Genomic DNA, 18,766 nt, shown 5'->3' with positions numbered 1-18,766 from the left:
GATGACGTAGCTGCAGCCTCTGCTTCATAATAGTGTGTTTGCTCGCTATGTTTGGCCCCATCTAGTTGCCGTACTAGTAAATGTATCAAAGAGTAGTGGACCTTTTTGTGAAATCCAGAGTGGGGTTTCTCTTCGTACTTTTTAGGTATGCGTGGCTGATATCAAACAACATTGAAATAAATTGATGTTATAAGTCCAAGTTGAAGTGGCAGACATAAACTGCTAGGCTCACAGCATTGGCTACATAGCAGGCAACTTGCACGTTTTCAGGTTAGCTAGTTTGCTAAATAGCTATATGAAGTATTCCACGTTGTTTACTATGGCTGCTCAATTTGAAGTCATTATTTAATAATAATTATGTTATATGTTGACTAAAAATGACTAAATGTAATATGTTGCTATGGGATCTGTTTTTGTTGCAGAGGAAAAATGCCTACTAGTTGGCTCATAAGCAAAGAAGGAGTTCACAAACCCCTTGAACTACCTCACCTTCTGACCGTGGTCTTGGGTCGGGGTCCAGAGACTACAATAAAGGACAAAAAGTGTTCGAGAGAGCAAGGTACGCCACCCCACTTCTATTATTATATTATTACTTGTACATTTCAGTTCAGGTACTCTGAAATGGAATCAGATGTTCATATTCACATTCTCACACTGTCTTTCTTTCAGTTGAACTAAAAGCAGATTGCAACAAAGGATATGTCAGTGTAAAACAGGTTAGAATCCTTGAGACAGTGTAGCCAAAATACCGTTATCAGTAGGCTAGTTTTCTCAAAACTGAAACTTTAAACGTCCCTAACCTCTCTGTCTTTTCATACTGATAGTTGGGGGTAAATCCCAGCAGTGTGGACTCAGTGGTGATCGGTCGAGGCAACCAGGTGAAACTAAAGCCAGGACAACAGCTCCACATGGTCAATCAGACATACGCTTACGTTGTCCAGTTTAAAGAGGATCCTAGAACTCTGCTTGCATCCAAGGATAGCGGTGGAACCAAGAGGCCCCAAGAGCCTAGCTCAGAGAAGGGTGAACTGCACAGGGACGCCCCAAAGTGTAAAGTATCAAGAGAATCAGAGAAGAAGCCCTGTCCGAACGACGACCCAGTCAAGATGCCTCCCACCAAGAATGCACCCCACGCTACTGAAAAAGTGGTTATTGTGTTTGTTTGTTGTGTGTGTTTAAAAGTTGTCATGCTTTTCTAAGCTGCTTATTCTTTAGACCTAGATAGATGGTCTACTCTGAACAGTTAAATTGTCAAACCGGAATGGGATTTATTTGCCATGAAAACAATACTGTATGTTAAGCCACATATTCATATTTCAGTAGGTAAATCCCTAAGGTCAGTGATGAAGGTTTTCTAATAATAATTGCAGGAGTCTTCAGGCCATTGGAGCCAAGGACTAAAAGCCTCAATGCAAGATCCTACAATGCAGGTGTGTAATGTAGCTAAAGAGTTTCACAATAAGCCAGAGAAATAAGCATAAGCTACAACAAAACACATACTGACACTTCAGAGGGATTTGGACATCTCTAAACGACATTTACTAACGGCAGGTTTACAAAGATGAAAGGATAGTTGTCATAAAGGACAAGTACCCTAAAGCTCGCTACCACTGGCTGGTGCTTCCCTGGGAGTCCATCCCCAATCTCAAGGCCTTGAACAGGGACCACTGTGATCTACTAAAGCACATGCAAAAGGTCGCTGACAGGATTGTGGGGCAGTGTCCGGATGCCAGTCTGCTACGCTTCCGTTTGGGCTACCATGCCATTCCCAGTATGAGGTAAGAGGAACTTTCAAACTAAATTGAATGAGTGAAATTGAAAAAAAATCTTTAATGCCACATCTTTTTCTCTACTTACAAATAGTTACTTACAAACCATTACTGCATAATGTTTTGTTTAATAACCTTTTGGAGTTCACAGACCTTATTTCAAGTTGGGGTCATTATTAGGATTTATGCTTGAGTCTAGAATTAGTAGAGAATTAGTGTTTGGTGAATTGTATGGTTAGTAAAACACTTTTTTTTTTACAGCCATGTCCACCTCCATGTGATCAGCCAGGATTTTGACTCCCCTTCTTTAAAAAACAAGAAACACTGGAATTCTTTCACAACTGACTATTTTATTGAGTCTCAAGGTGAGAATGCAAAAAAACACAAATTTAACATTTCAACTCTTACTACTAATTCTTTTATTGAAAACTGTTTTTGCTTCATTCACAGAGGTTATTGCAATGCTAGAAAAGGCCGGGAAGGTTACAATCAAAGAAGGAATGAATGATTTACTGAAGCTACCTATCCGATGTCATGTCTGTCAGAAGGAGCTGTCCACTATACCACAGCTGAAGGAGCACCTCAAGTCTCATCTACCCAAATAAAGAGATTACCTTTATAGGCCATTCAATATTATGAGTCACTCATGTCAGAAATGACCCTTCACATAATTTCTATATCAGTATTGGTCATATATAACCTACATTATGTAAAAGGTTTCTGCAAACTATGTTGACCATTAAGATTGACATGTTTTTGAATTCTGATTTCTAGTTTTCAAAAAAAAAAAGAAAAACATTTTTTTAAATTTGCAATTTAGTTAAGGATTGGCAAAAGACTGAATAAGCCACTGTAAGTCTTATTTTGTTAAAGGAACAAACCATGACCATGTGAAACAGACAGCGGCCTGAGTACTGGACTATACATGATATAGTTGTAGAATGTTGAGCCAGATGCAGTCATAATAGATTCAGTTATGACAACCAATCTTTTAGTTTTTCAGTTGAAAAACAATTTGTAGGAAATAAATCACTACAGTTCAGGCGAGTTCTTCTGTGTGAAATGCAGAAATAAAAAGACAATGACTGAAAATGATGCAGAAGATATTTTCCTAGACCCCATTACCCCTACTGCAGGCCCTGCAAAGTTTGCTAAATTGGTGAAGTTGAGGGGTAAAAACAAAAAAACCTTGGAAAAATCAACTACCCAACTCTCATCTGTTGAACCATCAGCATCAAAGAAAAACACAGATGCTTTTCAAAACCTGCCAGTGAAGTGCACCAAGTCAGTCATTTTGGATTTGGGAACATGGTCACTCAAAGCTGGATTTGCAGGCGATCCCAGACCCTGTTGTGAAGTGCCAAGCTTGGTGAATATGGAACCCAGACGGCGTGTCTATAAAATGGGATTTGTTGGCAAAGGAACTGCGGAAGACCCAAAGGTTAACCCGCTCCATAAGGGTGTTGTGACAGACTGGGATGCACTGGAGAAGCTTGTCAGACATGTATTTGACACTGAACTCCATGTTCCTGTTGAAGAACATGCTATCTTACTGTCTGACCCACCACTGAGTCCAACCAGCAACCGGGAAAGATTTGCCGAATTCATGTTTGAGACCTTGGGCACGCCTGCGATGCACATTGCTCAGCAGTCGGTGCTTTCTGTGTACTCGTATGGAAACACCACTGGTTTGGTAGTGGACTGTGGCCACGGTTCCTCACACGTCGTCCCGGTTTATAACGGTTACCAGCTTCCTGGTGAGACCGGCCGAGTGGTTTACGGCGGGCAGAGCCTGAACACGTATCTGACCAGCCTGTTCCAGAACACAAGCCAAACCGTATCGGGCAGCTGCAGGTTTGATGACAAGCTCTTGGATGACATCAAGAGGAAGTCCTGCTACGTTCCTGTGGACACCAACACAGACAGGAGCCCAGGTCATGTTGAGTACAGTCTACCTGACGGGACCACCCTCACTCTGGATGAAGAGAAGTACCTGTGCCCAGAGGCCTTGTTCCAGCCCAGCCTACTGGGGTCAGTAGAGCCAGGCTTACCAACATTGATCATGAACAGTGTCAACAGGTGTGACATCCAGTTAAAGAGTGACTTACTCCAGAACATTCTGGTGTGTGGAGGGTCTACAATGTTCAGAGGGTTTCCTGAAAGACTGCAGTGGGAAATGGATCACTTGGTGCCTATGAGCTCTGCCACCGTGGTGGCTGTTCCAGAGAGACAGAATGCAGTGTGGCTTGGAGGCTCCATCCTGGCTTCACTTGACTCATTTCAGTCTCTTTGGGTGCAGAGGCAAGACTACGAAGAAAGGGGTGCTTTTGTCATCTACCAGAAGTGTTTCTAAATTGCATTAAAAAACACTTACAACATATATTTTGACTAATTTAGTCATTTTGTGTAGTGATGCATTTTATTTGAATTTGCAACTGAAAAGCATTATTTCTATTTGTCTAGCAGGAACTTGTAATGACTTCAGGACTTGTGAAACTGTTACACCTACAAAACAAACACTCAAAATACTCTAAACTTTTCTGAAACAGGAGTAATACTTAGGGTGGCCACAGTGGGGTGTAAAGAGTGAATTTCAGCTGGATGGAGTTTGAAGGTAAAGTACATAGTTGCATAAAGTAATTCAAGGCATACAAGACTGTTTTAACCCTTTACTGCCTGAGACAACATTCCATAAGCTGTTGAAATATGATATTAATATTCATATTTTATGAATTTTCATATTAAATCATACACCTTAACTGTTTATACCATCTTGAAGAGGAGAACTAGGGGATTTTTATCATGTCAATAAATATATGATCACTTGAGGCAAATCATATTTTATCAAAGTGGTTTCAGGCAGCCATTTTTTTACAAAAACGTCTCCATCCACCATACCTCATCAGACAACTGAATTTTTAACCACTTTAATTACAAGATGGAGAAATACTTTGAGGAAGTGGAATATCCACAAGTCTGTGGGCAATGTAGAACAGAAGACAGATTAGAAATACCATATTTTGATTAAAAGTTATGACCATTCTAGTGACTAGTGGAGACATAGGGGAAACCGGAATTATCCTGTCCCAAAAGTAGCTAGCGCTATGGCTGGATACTCCTCTCGATAACTAAAAAACGTTCGAGATTCTTCCACAATCGACCGAATTGGCCAAACAAGGCATGTACATTTAGCTTACAGTGTACATAATCTAATTAGTTAATGTTGTTTTTCGAAGTTTTTTAGAAATCTGCTCAAATCGAAGCTGAACAGTTCTACTACCATCATAGCTGCCTGTCCAAACGGCCAAGCCGGACACGTCATTCTTTCCTGAAAACACTCGCGTCACTCCCACAAACAAATTCTTCGTAAGTAAAAAGTTGAGACTTTTAATTGACAATATTGACAACACATATTAAGGAACTTGTCTTTACTCATAATATCGTCTCCGATTTCAATTCGAAGCTGTAAATCTAACACTGTAGGCAATCTCCCATGGTCTCCGCTCTGGCTCCGCCTCGGAAAACAATGGCTGCCGTTGCAGACGATACATTTATTTCCCCCTCCCACTAACCCCTTAACCAATGATATGTGCTTTGAGCTTAAGTTGTCATGAGTATCTGGCAGTTTTCAGAAATAAAATCGGTGATTGGATGGCAAAGTTATTAAGGCGGGAACCATGGGAATTTTATTTCCCATATTTGAATGGTCCGGCAAAAATAATATAATTATTTAGCTTGCAATCACGCCTTAATGCCTATGAATGTTTACAGTATATATATATTTTTAATCTGTTAACCAAAAACGTAGGCAACACTACACATCTTACTGTATGGTACATTTACCTGGCTATACTGTGACACTGGCTATACACTGTCACTTGAGTTCCTGCAATGACCCCAATACAATGTATGGTCAATTATGAACAGTTTTAAATACTACAAGCTCTATTGAACAGGAGTAGTACAGAATTATAATACAGAACATATTACTTCTTTAATCACATTTCCTAAATGATGTAAAGATTGTTATGGAGAACTCAATGGGAGGGAATAAAGTATTTGTTTTAGTAATTTAACTTTGAGCCACAAAATGCCATTAGTTACATCCAAAGTTAGCATATTTCACATAGTCAAAATGTGTGCAACAAATCAGTTTACTGTACAGAAGTACAAAACACAAAGGGCCTCATTTACTAACATTGCGACCGCAGCTTAATCTGCGCCTTTGCCCAACCGCAAATAGCGCGGGGTGTTCCTGTTAGCAAATGAGGCCCTAAGTGTCCAAATACACTGGTAAAACTGAAGTGATATCCAGGAAGGCCACAGCGGAAAGCAAACAGACAGGTAGCATTAAGTGAAAAAGTTTTGGAGTAGGCTAACTGAACAAAAGAAACACTAAGTGTGATGCCAATGTCAGGGTATCGTAGAACATACAGATATAACTGTCTTTTAAAATATAATACAATGCCCTTTTTAACAATAATACCCATAGAAAGCCAATTTTATACAGATAATAATTCATGTTAGTATAGTCGTTTATTTATTGCTGTATATTTAGGAAGTTCACTTATCTAAGCTCAGCATAGATGTAAATTTGTTTCGTGTAATTATATGTTATGTTATGCCAGGTGCTTGCGTTCTCTTATCTTAAGAATTTCAGTGCCCAGTCTAACCTTGTGTTGTTCTGTGCACCTGACAAATAAAAGACATGAACTTGAATGTGTTTTAGAAGAAATTCTTAACAAAATCATTTCTGGAATGTGGTGGTGGATCATGTTGATCACACTAACATTGTACATAGGCTACATTAAATCCTTATTTTAAAGTCGGAATACCTTTTTTATTATCTTATGTGAACAACTCTAGACAAAAACTTACAAAAAGCAATCACCTGGCATCATCATTTTCAAAAAATGCTTTCAAAAATGTAGGTTTCAAACGTGGAAGATTTGTGTTAATGAGTTTGCCAAAATACTGTTTAACTAATGAGTTCCAGTGCAAAATGGATACAATTATAAGTTAAAAGGTTGTACGGTTTTCCTGAATTCATCGCTCTTCTAACCCTTGCGTTAAAATCAGAAGGGAGTGAGCCATTCTTTTTCAAGATCATGAATTTCTCTTGTTTTCCATTATTAGTTATAAACAATTTCACACTTGTTTTGCAGTACATTCCAGTACCAGAGGATGCCATCGATCCAAATGAGCCTCTTGTGTCTGTCAGAGAGAAGAATACGGTTATAAATATCAAGCTAAAATTGCTAGGTTCACAAAACTTGCCTATCCTACCTTTAAATGTAAATTATAATATTAACTCCATGTTAGACTATTGACAAGATCCCTTGAATTCAATGCCCAACTATAAAAAGAAATGGGGCCCGTGCAAGCACTATAATCTACTGTATAATCCTATAATCAAATTATCCCAACAAAACCAAAAGCTTTATGAGATACTTACTTTGAGTTAGATGGATGATTTCATCCTCTTCACAGCAAACTCCAGCATGGTAAGCAAATGAGCTTGAGCCAGTGGGTGTCAGGAAAATGTACCCCTTTTTACTCATCCTCTCCTTATAAGAACGTTCAAATGATTTGACAACTTCAAAGTTATTTGGGACTTCTCCCTGTGCGAGCGTAAAGACTGTTGCATCCATCATTCTTGAACCTTTGGACAGAGTTTTTAAACGTTACTAAACACTTTTAAAGGTTTTAGATGTTACTAAATGTAGTTATGAAATAATTTCATTGTCTCTTATTTAAGAGATTGATCTCAACTTTGATTCAACGTTGCCACAGTACAAATCTAGCAGTGTTGTCTTTATACATATAGTGCATATACTGCACACATTTTCATTTACTACTAGTAACATCGACTATGAATTCAACTTTTGTATTTTTTTATAGTTTTTTGAAGGTTCTGCATTATAAAACATGCTTACAAACAAAAGTGGCATAAAATAACCACAGTCCTGAACAAAAATACATTTATAACAAGACCATGCTACAGAAATTAATTGCTGCAAATTCAATATTGGTCTACTTACTTTTTGGTGTTAAAGAACACTTATTGAGGAGTCTGAACAGTGAACAGGCAAACTTCTGTCATATGGAATTGCAGGGTGTTTTATCCTTTTATAGATGAAAGTAAAAGTGAGCTTGTAGGGGGAACTTGAAACTGTGGGACCTTTTTTTTTTTTTTTTTACTGCATTAGGGCCTACCTCTCTTGAAGTAGCCTAATGGGATTTAGAATATTCCCAAAAAATCAAAAGCATCGTTGTGAAATAAGCCTAGTGCAAACATTGTGATCTTTGCAACACACTGCAAATTACCAATGCAACAACAGCGACCTTTTTCTTCTTTGCTTTTTGTTGTTATTTTTGTGACAACTGACGGAAGCCGTTCCAGTGCATCTTAGCCTGTATTTTATTTACTGTCATTTATCGTTGTCTATTTAGCCTAATACAGCTCCTTTGATTAGATTAATATTGGTAATTTGTCATCCAATTTTTGGAGGTGTTTTGAGGGATCTATCGTCCTTGCCGTTAGGTCCTACTTTTAAATAGCATACTTACCCAACTAGATACTGTGAATCTTGATACAGTGCACCATCTTTATCATTTGCTGTGATTGGGTAGTTACAACAGAGTGTGGTCAACAAGTGGTCTGTAAGTTAGAAACACTCATCTCATTAGAAGGGGAAGTTAGCTCTGAGCTTGACATTGAGCAGTGCAGCAGACCTGACAAGACAACATACCAAGGATTGTTTTGCACATGATTTAATATGTTTTTTCCTGAATGTTCAACCCGGCCCTTTCCGTTGTTTAAGGTACAGTCAAAACGAAACTCACAACAGTTTCAAGGCCCCCTAAGTTAGGAAACTTAAAATACCCTATAAGAGGAGCAGAGAAGTACAGAGCGCTTTGAACAATAGGTTACTTTTGCGCCCGGTGAATGGTTCAGAGGTAAGTCCATTTTATTCATGTTATTGTCTTAAATAGTTTTAGAAAATAGTTTCAAGTGCAAAAAGATATACAAATAGCCTGGGCTACTGCAGCTCAGGAGAGCGAAAAGTAACTGGGATGTTTAGTAAGTATAGCATAATTTGCCTGACTCCGGCTGGGGCAGGGGCGAAAAAATTAAGGCACCCGTTGCTGACGGTGCCACAGCGGCGTAACAATTGATTTTGTATTTCATTTAGATTTATTGTGTCATAATTTACAACCATTTACTTTGTCTTAAACTATCAAATACATTTAACATAACACATAACGGTGCAGATATTAGCCTAACTTATCAATTCCCTTGCAAAAACATATTAGGGGGCCATACAATGTGCGATAGCCCTACGCATTCCCCCTAATATGTTTTTGAAGCGTAGGGTTTGAGTAGCCTATTTGTTGGCAGTCCTAGGGTCGTCACGGGACTCACTTAAGGAACGCATGCTTAGAGGCAATAAATTCTCACTAAAAGGGAATTATTTCAATCTGAAGTCAATTAATTCTCACATGAAGTTGTAACCTACTAAATTGCGCTAAAATGGGTTTGGTCATAAATAATAATACAATTGTAGATTATTTACAATTTTAGTTTTAAAGCACAATAAGATTAACCATAATGTGTTTACGGCAATTATAGGGCTACGTCACGTCAAAAACAACGGCAGCAAACCAGGAAGGATGGACATATTGATGTTTGTCAATGATCAAATTAAAGGGTTCATAATTAAAAAAGACTTTCCTGAACCGCCCGTGGACGCAGAGCCTGGAGATGTTATAATTTTACGAAATGACAGAATGCTAAGGGAGCCTACCTATCATGCTGGAGTTTGTTGTGCTGATGGAGAGGTCATACATTTGTCAGGTAACCAACAATCATATTTGACTTTGTTCTTATTTTAATATGGCAAAATATATGTTTACTGTCATTCGCAGTTAATGAAAATGTATATAGATAGGACTCTATAGTAAGTGTCTACTTTACAAGTAATGGTATTGCTACCTTATAAAAAAAATATCAAAATATCTTTATGCTAATATGTTTCTGATAAAAGTAATTTTACAGTCTGATGGTTGTAGAAAACATCATGTCTTTACTCTCATTTTCAGATAGCAGTGGAGGTGTGATGAAATCAAAACCTGGAAATGTTTGTAGGCAAAATATTAATGGGTTTACACAAGGCAAATCATACAGGCTTTTGCAGAAAGAGCACCCCCTCCCTGCCTCATTTGAAACCAAAGTCAAGCAAGCAATGAATTCAGACCAATGTCATGATAAGACAAAACACAATTGCATTGACTTTTCTCTTGATCTGATTGAATTCAAGTCTGAGGTAATTGTTATCATGTAATTATTCAAAAGAGATCAAACCAACAAATGTTGATATTGAAATGAATTCAACAAAAATGGAAATATTTATATATATTTAAGCAAATAACCTGCATTTTTTGTTTGAAGAGCCAGAAAATTATTGTGATTGCCTCTGGGTGTTTTGTATCATTAGACTTTGACCAATTCAAGTTCAGCAAAACTTCAAGGATCAACACCTGAAGATCATAAGGAGGGTTTGCCTTCTCACCAGAGAGTATGTATAATATTGTGGTTTTTACATTCAGTTATAACAAAGCTAATATTAATACAAATCTACAAATTTGATGTAAATCTATGGACATCAGTTAGCCTGACATCAGTTAGCCTGACATTGTTCTGTTGTTAAAAGCAGCACCCATCAACAACCAAGGAAAACTCTGGTGGATGTACTGAGGACATGGTGAGGGAACAATAAGGTTAAAATATCTGCACAATATTTGTATTATTGCGACACCTTGTGGTCAAATTTGATACTAATGATTTCCAATGCAATGAAAGCAAAGCTGGAACTAATATATCAACCCTTGCAATCACCATACTTGTACATACATGTATGAATCACACACTAAATTGCATTGGCTCAATATGCATCTGTTTATATCTCCATAGATCCCTCTCGTATCCCCACCTCCAAAGAAGGTTGAAGAACCTCCACAGGACAAGGAATCCATTGAGCAGGTACAGTTGGATTTGTGTTATGAGATGGTGGCTTGTGTGAATGCGAAAGGATATATACACTATATATAACATTGAAACATCACCAACAAAATAAGTAATTCTTTTTTATTGTTTATGTAATGATAGAAACTGTAATGAATCACCACCACGAAGAATGGATGAGGAAGAAGGAAGATTTTATCAAATCAAAGTTGATCTGTATAGTCCTTTTTTATTTAATGCTTCACAGACGCTTGACCTAAAATATTCATCACAGCCCAATAAAACAATGTATGCTTACATATTTTTCTTTTTACTGCAGCAATGTGTGTTCTAACATGCCAGTAAAACATCACAAATTAAAGCTAATTATGAGGAATGTCTTTCAGAAGGCTCTAAAGGTGTTCATGCACATACCCAAGTGGAAATGTTTTGTGTATTAGAATACATTTGAAAACTAGTTAACACAGCCTCATAGTGGCTGTAGCATGTATGTGGGTTTTGTAAAGTGCCAACATGTGTGGGTGTCCTCTGGATTGATAAACTGAAGAATCAAAATAAACACATAATGAATATGCTAATAAATACAATTTACATCAACTTCTGAACTCTTTTGTTTTTCACCCTTATTAACCATTAGCCATTTACCATTAACTGTTAACCTTTTTTAGGTGTTTTGTTGTCTAAAAATTAAATAAACACCTGAAGAAATAATGTTGTCCTATGTACTGTACATTACCCTTGCACATGGGTTCATATAGTGTTTGTGTGTAAAGTAAATTAGGTTTATACATGTGTACTGGCAGTTTGGTAATCCAAAACTCTGGGCTCAACTATTTAAAAATAACCTCACATATCCTGTAGCTTCAGAGCTCACATAGGGAAGAGTTTTTAAGACATGGAGACAACTAAGACCTTTGAGAAGCCTGAATGAAGCAAAACAAACTTTCAAGTAAGTGTTATTTGATAAAAGAAATTAACATGAATGTTGTGTCAAAACCTGTCATGTTAATGTGTGAGGTTCACTGTTGTAACCTACACTTTGTGCTCCACTACAGTGTTGAGAAGCCATATTATATATATAGTGTTGAGAAGCCAGACTGTCATTAAATACAGAGTGTGTGTTGAGTTTGTATTTGTTTGAAATACACGATAACTGTCTAATATCAGTCAGCTGAAAAACATTTTATACATTGATTATGTCAGCAACCCAGGTTTACATAAAGAACTACTGAGTCCTCACTGGGCAAAACCATCATCCTTGGCTAACTGAACAGGATGGCCTTACCCAAGAAAGACGGGGACACCTCGCAAATGGACCCCAGCAAGCAGAGCTCAGAGCCACCCACTGCCACGCTATGCGGCTACCTGCACAAACTAAGCGGGCCCCTCAAGGTGTGGCGATCCCTGTGGTTCACGTACGAGGAGGAGCAATGCATTCTGGTCTACTACAGGACTGCCCAGGATGCCAACCCGTTGGGCTGCATTGACCTCTCCAACGCCATCCTGGGCGACCTGCCACACGCTGAAGATGGCACCTTCTTCATCCAGACTCCTGAGCGTACCTTCACACTCAAGGTACTGTGAGGACGCTTCATCTCAGTGTTCTGGCTGTAAAATGGAAATGGACCGTTTATTGCAGAGGGAAATCTCAAGTGTTTCGGCTTAAGGTGGAATGGCAGTTCTTTACAGAGGTCACTTTTTGAGTCTAAATTTGTGACACCACTGCCACCTTGTATTCAATCTGTTCATGACCTCCCTGTTCAAAAAGTGACCAAATCTCAAAACTGCCAATTTCCGAGATGGGATATCCTGTGCTGTTACTGTAGGCTATGTTGGTCAAGCCATGTAATATACAGTTTTGGGAAGAGAACAGAGAGTGAAGTTGTAGGCTGGTAGAGCTCAGGCGGTGAGGGGAACTGCCTCTGAAGTTGTCTAGGGTGTCAGTAGGTCACAGCTGTCAAAGCTTGTAGAGACATGGAAAGGAGGGGTGAACTCACACACTCTAACTGACCTGGCCAGAAATCCATAATTAACTGACCCAAGTTTAACAATCCTACAGCCTGCCGGCAGGCCCTGGAACGCTATGAGGTCAACAAACTGGCTTGCAGCTGTCCCTGAGTGTTACAGGAATTTGATTTGACAGCTCCTCACATTCAACTTTTGATTGTTGTCAGAAAACAAAAAATGCTCAGTAAAAGCTAAATGCCGATGTTGTGTGTTTCAGGCGGTGAATAATGAAGCTATGATATACTGGCTGAAGCAGCTTCAGCTGAAGAGGTGGCACTTTGGGAATACTGGGTCTGTCAAGCAGGGGACAGGAAAGACTAGCGGTCACCATGCCTTGCGACGCTACGCCACTCTGAGTGACGTCCCTCTCAGACATCCTCCCATAGGGAGTCAGTCAGTACACACATGCACACACACACACACACACACACACACACACACACACACACACACACACGCACACATGCACACACACACACACCCACACACACATGCTGGCACACAGTCAGAGTAAGACCTTTTGCTTAAAGCTAAAGAATAATATGTTATAGTATCCTCCTTCTTTGCGTTGCTGTTTTCGCTGTACACTCTTTCTATTTCCAGTCAAGGGAACATCCATCGAAGCAGATCCTCTCAGGAGCTCAGCCAGGTCCTCAACTGGGAAGAACTTTGTGACCCTCTTCTATCACTCAAAGATCTCCAAGCTTCTCCAATTCACAAATCCTGTAGGTATACTATCTGTCTGGTTGGTGAAGTTGTAGGCTTGTAGAGCTTAAACAAAAGGCATGCCCCTAACACTACTTCTTGTGTCATACCACTTTTCTAGAATATTCACCATTGTGGTTTTAGTGACCACTATTCTAGAACGTTTACCATTGTGGTTTTAGTGACCACTATTCTAGAATGTTTACCATTGTGGTTTTAGTGACCACTATTCTAGAATGTTTACCATTGCGGTGTCATTAAACAATATTGTGGAACATTCACCAGTGCTTGTCCAATGTTTACCAGTCATATTTGTCATACAGTACCAAAAATGTATGGCAGCCCTTCTGAACCACTGCCTATCCAAGCGGTCCACACTGTACAGGAAGTGGAGGTACCAACAACACTGTCAAGTTCTCCAATCAACAAAGGCACCACTCAGTCAGCTTTTGAAAAGACTACAATACCCCAACAAGAAGTTGCTGCAGATACTTCACACCTCCAGCAGGAAGTGCTTAGTCTGGCAGGCGAGGTCAAAGCCCAGAAGGTAAGGACTGGAATAAGAAAACGGAAATATTCCTTTATTGGACGTCGGCAATATAAAGAACACATCCACCACCTTAACTCAATCCTAATGTCCTTTACTTAGGAACTAGTCACCATTTTACAGAAGGCTTTAAAGGTGGCCAAACATGAGAAACAGCTTGAAACCATGGAGGCAGCAGGTGATGCAGAGACAACACAGCAATGGGCTCCGGGCAAGTATCACGCAGTTCATCCCTACGACCGACAGGGTGTGCCAATGCCTCACTACAGCGCAGAGACTCAGGAGCACCTGCGCTTGCTGGCGGAGAGGAACCGGGCTGAGAGAGAGACAGTTGTCCGTTTGTCCCAAGAGGTGGCAGCCTGTCTGGCTGACCCCAATGGAAGAGGCCCTCTCCACGGCTGGGCAGTCACTGAGACCAATGACCAACTGAGGCAGGAGAATAGGAAACTGAAGGTACAATGGACGTGCCTCAGCCAAAGTTAAAACTAGGGAAGCGCAGTGTTCAAAACCATCAGTCAGAAAGGAGTTTTAGTTTGAACCACCTAACACACGTGTGGCCAAACATGCCCCAGTAATAATTAAATGAGTGGTAGTATAGTCTTCCAAACTAATAACCGGAAGGGAGTTTTGATTTACATATTTGTTTTACCATCATAATACAATTTGGTTGTACTTTAGATACGAAACAATGTTCTGTGAATGTGGACACTGCATCATGGCTTGTTTCCCCTTCAGGATGACATCGAGGCCTACAAGACACAGAACACTTATCTGAACTCAGAAGTCTACCAGCTTACCAAAGTATGGAGGCAGAGTGCAGAACAGGAGAAAAGCCTGATGATAAAGGTGGGTGGGGACATTGGGGACTATTAATATTATAACTTTTATCAGTTCGATTAAATTCCTCAGCAACATATAAAAGTGAATCTTGACGTTTGTGTCATCAGGAAAACTCAAATGTTGTTCTGTTTATGTGGCAGTGTGCTCATCTAGAGACCAAGGTGTTCAGAATGGAGAGCAGGTTCCTGGTGGTGCTCCTCAAGCTGCAGGAGGGCCGAAGTCTGGAGAGACATCGCGAGGCTATTACTACCCTGGTCACTGATGCACTACGGGAAAACGGACGGGACGTTCTGGAACTAAGCCCGTCCAGGTGTGTGTGCTGGACTGTTGTGAATCCCCCATATTCCATGCGTTGTTCATATTAAGCTGATATGTGTGTTTGTGTGAAGGGAGTATGATGAGTATGGTTTCAGAATCACCCCTGAAATCCAGGTGGAAGAGATAAAGCTGCTGGCCAAGCTGCAGGCCCTGGGCGTCCGCACCCACGACTCCCCGTCACAACCCCAGCAAGCAGAAGAAGAGGAGGGGTGCGAAGAGCCTCTTATGGGGCGCTGGGCTCAGCACTTTGACGGGCGTCGTTCCGGAGGCCTGGTTGCCTCTCCTAAATTGAAGGGTTTGCTTCGGAAGGGCGTCCCTCGCGGATACCGGCGCAGGGTTTGGCGGTGGGTGGTTTGGACTCGTACACGGTCCCTGAGGGAACGTCACCCACAACGCTACCACCAGCTGTGTCTGAAGAGCCGGGCTGCCATGCACCCAGCATCACGTCAGATCCGACTGGACCTTGAGGTCACCCTGAGGGGGAACCGCCACTTCTCGTCCCCTGCCAAGCCTGCCCTCCAGCAGCTCCACAGGATCCTGTTGGCATTTTCCTGGCACAACCCCTCAGTTGGCTACTGCCAAGGCCTCAACAGGTTACTTTTCTATTTCCTCATCATAGGTTTTACCAAGCATTATTAGTTCTAAGGATTGAAGGAGCAAAGTGTATTTTTTAATGTAAAGTGTTTGTGGGATGAGATGTTTATTCATTGTGCAAATATCAATCTCAACAACACATTAGTCGAAGATGAAAGTATGCAAAACAAATTTGTATAAATGTCCTTGGATTTGGGTATCCTGGACGAGATAACAGAGACTGTGCATTTTGTTATGGTAATGTCAAATTGCCCCTTTGCCCCCTTTGTCAGACTGGCGGCAGTAGCCCTTCTAGTCCTGCAAAATGAGGAGGATGCATTTTGGTGTCTGGTGGCCGTGGTCGAGACCATCATGCCTCAGGACTTCTACAGCAAGACCCAAACGGCATGCCAGGTGTGTCAAATATCTCCTGTTTGATGGGACAGTTTTATTGACATGGCAAGATCACACCTCATTTTCACCCATCTTCTCAAAGATGTAGTCGAGCCTAAATGCTTGTTGTCACATTCTAATCCACCTTAAAGGCACACTCAGCCATGTGTGAATTCTTCAGAAACCTGTACTTAGTGACAAAAAATGCTTCATCTGTCTCCTGCCAGGTGGATCTGCATGTTCTGAAGGATTTCTTGGCAGAGAAGATGCCAAAACTGATGGCCCATTTCCAGGGTCACGGAGTGGACATCTCCTTGGTCACCTCAGACTGGTTCCTTGCTGCATTTGTGGAGAGGCTAGCTGGGGACGTCCTGCTCAGAGTGTGGGACGCCTTCCTGTATGAGGGCACCAAGGTCTGAATGGGGTGTTGGAGATAAAAAAAAATAAGCATTATTACTGAAGATTAACATATAAAATATGACAGGTGTCAAACTTCTTTCTTGATAAAAATTTGAATTAAAACCCAGCACATGTTTGGGTATTTAATTGAAAGCAGTAGTTGACTGCCTGCATTCATAAATTAACATTCTCAACAGTATATTTTTCTCTTCTGTGCAGGTAATATTTCGCTATGCACTGGCTCTTTTCAAGTACAAAGAGGATGATATTCTGAAAATTCGTGACTGTGATGACATATACCAGTACCTTCGCTTCTTCCCCAAGACCATCATAGATGGCAGGTCAGGTATCCTGAAGTTCATTATAAACATCAGTATTAGTTATCTGTAAACAGCCATTTTGTTTCACCCCGTAGCATAGCCATGAGGGGCCTGGGGGACCGAAACACCCTCATTAATAGGTCCAGGCCCGATAGATGCTTGCAACAACAACAAAAATGAATTGTTGTTGCTGTCATTGTCAATCTGAATATAGTTTTTCTTTGAAGAATTGAAAAAATAGGCATATCTTTTTTTATTATCAAAACATTCAGAATTTGTGAAATTCTGAATTCTCCCTTATTTCCAATTGAACAGGAAGTTGATGATGATTGCGTTCAGCGACATGAACCCATTTCCCATGAAAGTTTTGCGTCAGCGTCGGGCTCAACATCTCCAGCGGGTGCAGACTGAGCTGAGTGAGCAAGACCGGAGCCAGAAGGAGCTGCAGACTGAGCGAGTGCATTACAAAGACAAGGAACTGGGCCTGGTGGTCAGCGAGGATGAGGGGGATGCTTAAAAAAAGTGAATGGACACGTAACATCCAAAGAATCTTAATTAAAATATGTTATGAGGATAATATATTAGATAAGAAATGCTACATCCCATGTACATTTGATGAAATTTTTTTGTTTGAATGAATTGATTGAAAATTAATTAGGAATTATAAAAAAGTATTGTTGAAAATGCTGTGCAAAATATGTTGTTGAGGTGAGTTAGTTATAACCATCAATTAGTAGACACGTAATATAATCAATTGGCGTGTGAAAATATGTATTTATTTTTTTACATCTGCATGTGAATTACTTTAAACTTGAATAACAATGGTTATAGCAATAAATTCAATGAAACATCAATTATATTTAGTAAAAAAAAGCAGAAGTTATGCAGTGGTATCATTACAGACAAGTTTCCCATTCTTGTGGTCTGGGTTCGATTCCCGGCTGGTGCATCTTTATATATTTGGATCCTGAATTTGTCACAAATTTCACCTTGTGTGAAGTTTCTCTCCGATGAAGGGTCCTGAGCTTCTTAATAATGATTCCATACGGAGCACCAGTAGTGTAATGGTATCATACAAGATTCCCATTCTTGTGGTCTGGGTTCAATTCCTGGCTGGTGCATCTTTATATATTTGGATCCTGAATTACATGCTTTGCTCTTTGCACTGTTTTTAATTTTCCACATGGGGACAGTAGAGTACTGTTTTTGCTGGAGTTACTAGTTGCACTGCAGCAGAGCGACAGGGAGACAGAGTCTGACAAGGGAAAATATTGAGGATTAGAGTGATAGTTTAGAGGTAGAAGATGAAAATATTTTGGAGAATACAATAAAGAGAGTATAGACTGAGAAAGTGAAGTCTGAAGGAGACATACGTAATGGGTACAGCTGGATCATGTTGTCACGGTGACTTGTAGCTTAATATTTCGTGGAGATGGTGATGAAAGACAGCCGCCATTATATGGGCCTGTGCGTGACCAAGAGCATACAACCAGATCCACCCTAGGGACAGAGGTGTTTCTGTGCAAGGTCAGAACATTATGTGTGTGTGTATGTTTGTGCTTACATCTATGACAGACCTGTGTATTAAGGGATCAGAAAATTAAGTGTTGCATAGCACTGTGGTGTTTTTACCCCCATTGGCCCTTCTGCAGCCCATACCTACAGCACAGTGAGAGGGAACAAGAAGGGTTTGAGTGTGTGTGTGTGCGGAGGAAAAGTGTGCACCTGGATCCTGTTAGGTACCCCAGGCAGGGGAGAAACATGGTAGCCACTCTCTTTAATTTCCCCCCAGTTCTCTCCCTGAGTCAATACACATAGGAGGGGGAAGAAGGCCATAGCCTCACAGAACAGAAAACTGCTACCGAATGTT

At 40.3% G+C, this 18,766-nt stretch overlaps 4 protein-coding genes, 1 long non-coding RNA gene and 1 other non-coding gene across 8 annotated transcripts; 5 read left to right on the top strand and 1 right to left on the bottom strand.

Annotated features, from left to right (window-relative positions):
- Window positions 1–53: 53 nt before the first annotated feature.
- On the top strand, window positions 54–2,814 carry aptx (aprataxin). 2 transcript variants are annotated; one of them, XM_047044493.1, is made up of 8 exons: window positions 54–145; window positions 423–559; window positions 670–716; window positions 825–1,145; window positions 1,371–1,430; window positions 1,552–1,778; window positions 2,031–2,134; window positions 2,220–2,814. In XM_047044493.1, the coding sequence occupies exons 1-8, from the start codon at window positions 81–83 to the stop codon at window positions 2,372–2,374; spliced, it is 1,116 nt and encodes a 371-aa protein (XP_046900449.1). In that variant the 5' UTR covers window positions 54–80; the 3' UTR covers window positions 2,375–2,814. The 2 variants fall into 2 exon arrangements, with proteins under 2 accessions (XP_046900449.1, XP_046900450.1); XM_047044494.1 differs by having other exon boundaries at window positions 54–270.
- A 36-nt stretch (window positions 2,815–2,850) lies between these two features.
- LOC124483898 (actin-3-like) lies at window positions 2,851–4,506 on the top strand. Its single transcript, XM_047044489.1, has one exon. It carries the CDS (start codon window positions 2,851–2,853, stop codon window positions 4,120–4,122), a length of 1,272 nt encoding a protein of 423 aa, XP_046900445.1. The 3' UTR covers window positions 4,123–4,506.
- A 1,171-nt stretch (window positions 4,507–5,677) lies between these two features.
- On the bottom strand, window positions 5,678–7,911 carry LOC124483931. The gene is made up of 3 exons (XR_006957924.1): window positions 7,811–7,911; window positions 7,225–7,431; window positions 5,678–6,983 (listed from the first exon to the last, which is right to left on the bottom strand). It is a non-coding gene; the product is annotated as an uncharacterized LOC124483931 (long non-coding RNA).
- A 700-nt stretch (window positions 7,912–8,611) lies between these two features.
- On the top strand, window positions 8,612–11,391 carry LOC124483921. Of its 2 annotated transcripts, none has more exons than XM_047044523.1 (7): window positions 8,612–8,729; window positions 9,403–9,627; window positions 9,873–10,096; window positions 10,268–10,348; window positions 10,487–10,534; window positions 10,744–10,812; window positions 10,939–11,391. In XM_047044523.1, exons 2-7 carry the CDS (start codon window positions 9,444–9,446, stop codon window positions 10,945–10,947), a joined length of 615 nt encoding a protein of 204 aa, XP_046900479.1. In that variant the 5' UTR covers window positions 8,612–8,729; window positions 9,403–9,443; the 3' UTR covers window positions 10,948–11,391. The 2 variants fall into 2 exon arrangements, with proteins under 2 accessions (XP_046900479.1, XP_046900478.1); XM_047044522.1 differs by having other exon boundaries at window positions 10,484–10,534.
- Window positions 11,392–11,684: 293 nt separating this feature from the next.
- LOC124483870 (TBC1 domain family member 2A-like) lies at window positions 11,685–17,698 on the top strand. The gene is made up of 13 exons (XM_047044452.1): window positions 11,685–11,743; window positions 12,069–12,369; window positions 13,019–13,194; window positions 13,405–13,526; window positions 13,830–14,053; window positions 14,156–14,506; window positions 14,789–14,899; window positions 15,034–15,203; window positions 15,283–15,804; window positions 16,078–16,198; window positions 16,405–16,590; window positions 16,796–16,917; window positions 17,212–17,698. The coding sequence occupies exons 2-13, from the start codon at window positions 12,070–12,072 to the stop codon at window positions 17,411–17,413; spliced, it is 2,607 nt and encodes an 868-aa protein (XP_046900408.1). The 5' UTR covers window positions 11,685–11,743; window position 12,069; the 3' UTR covers window positions 17,414–17,698.
- Window positions 17,699–17,946: 248 nt separating this feature from the next.
- Window positions 17,947–18,017, top strand: trnag-ccc. The gene has a single exon. It is a non-coding gene; the product is annotated as a tRNA-Gly (tRNA).
- The last annotated feature ends 749 nt before the right edge of the window (window positions 18,018–18,766 follow it).

This window comes from Hypomesus transpacificus, chromosome 22, assembly GCF_021917145.1.
Source record: "Hypomesus transpacificus isolate Combined female chromosome 22, fHypTra1, whole genome shotgun sequence".
Classification (NCBI taxonomy): domain Eukaryota; kingdom Metazoa; phylum Chordata; class Actinopteri; order Osmeriformes; family Osmeridae; genus Hypomesus; species Hypomesus transpacificus.
Note: the sequence above shows the minus strand (reverse complement) of the source record. Positions and strands in the feature narration are given on the sequence as shown.

Coding starts and splice junctions, on each gene's coding strand:
- aptx (XM_047044493.1), top strand. CDS start 81: ATGTATCAAAGAGTAGTGGACCTTTTTGTGAAATCCAGAGTGGGGTTT. Junction 560..669: donor AAAGTGTTCGAGAGAGCAAG/GTACGCCACCCC, acceptor TCTTTCTTTCAG/TTGAACTAAAAGCAGATTGC. Junction 2,135..2,219: donor CTATTTTATTGAGTCTCAAG/GTGAGAATGCAA, acceptor CTTCATTCACAG/AGGTTATTGCAATGCTAGAA.
- LOC124483898 (XM_047044489.1), top strand. CDS start 2,851: ATGACTGAAAATGATGCAGAAGATATTTTCCTAGACCCCATTACCCCT.
- LOC124483921 (XM_047044522.1), top strand. CDS start 9,444: ATGGACATATTGATGTTTGTCAATGATCAAATTAAAGGGTTCATAATT. Junction 9,628..9,872: donor AGAGGTCATACATTTGTCAG/GTAACCAACAAT, acceptor TCTCATTTTCAG/ATAGCAGTGGAGGTGTGATG. Junction 10,535..10,743: donor GTGGATGTACTGAGGACATG/GTGAGGGAACAA, acceptor ATATCTCCATAG/ATCCCTCTCGTATCCCCACC.
- LOC124483870 (XM_047044452.1), top strand. CDS start 12,070: ATGGCCTTACCCAAGAAAGACGGGGACACCTCGCAAATGGACCCCAGC. Junction 12,370..13,018: donor AGCGTACCTTCACACTCAAG/GTACTGTGAGGA, acceptor TGTGTGTTTCAG/GCGGTGAATAATGAAGCTAT. Junction 16,199..16,404: donor AGACCCAAACGGCATGCCAG/GTGTGTCAAATA, acceptor GTCTCCTGCCAG/GTGGATCTGCATGTTCTGAA.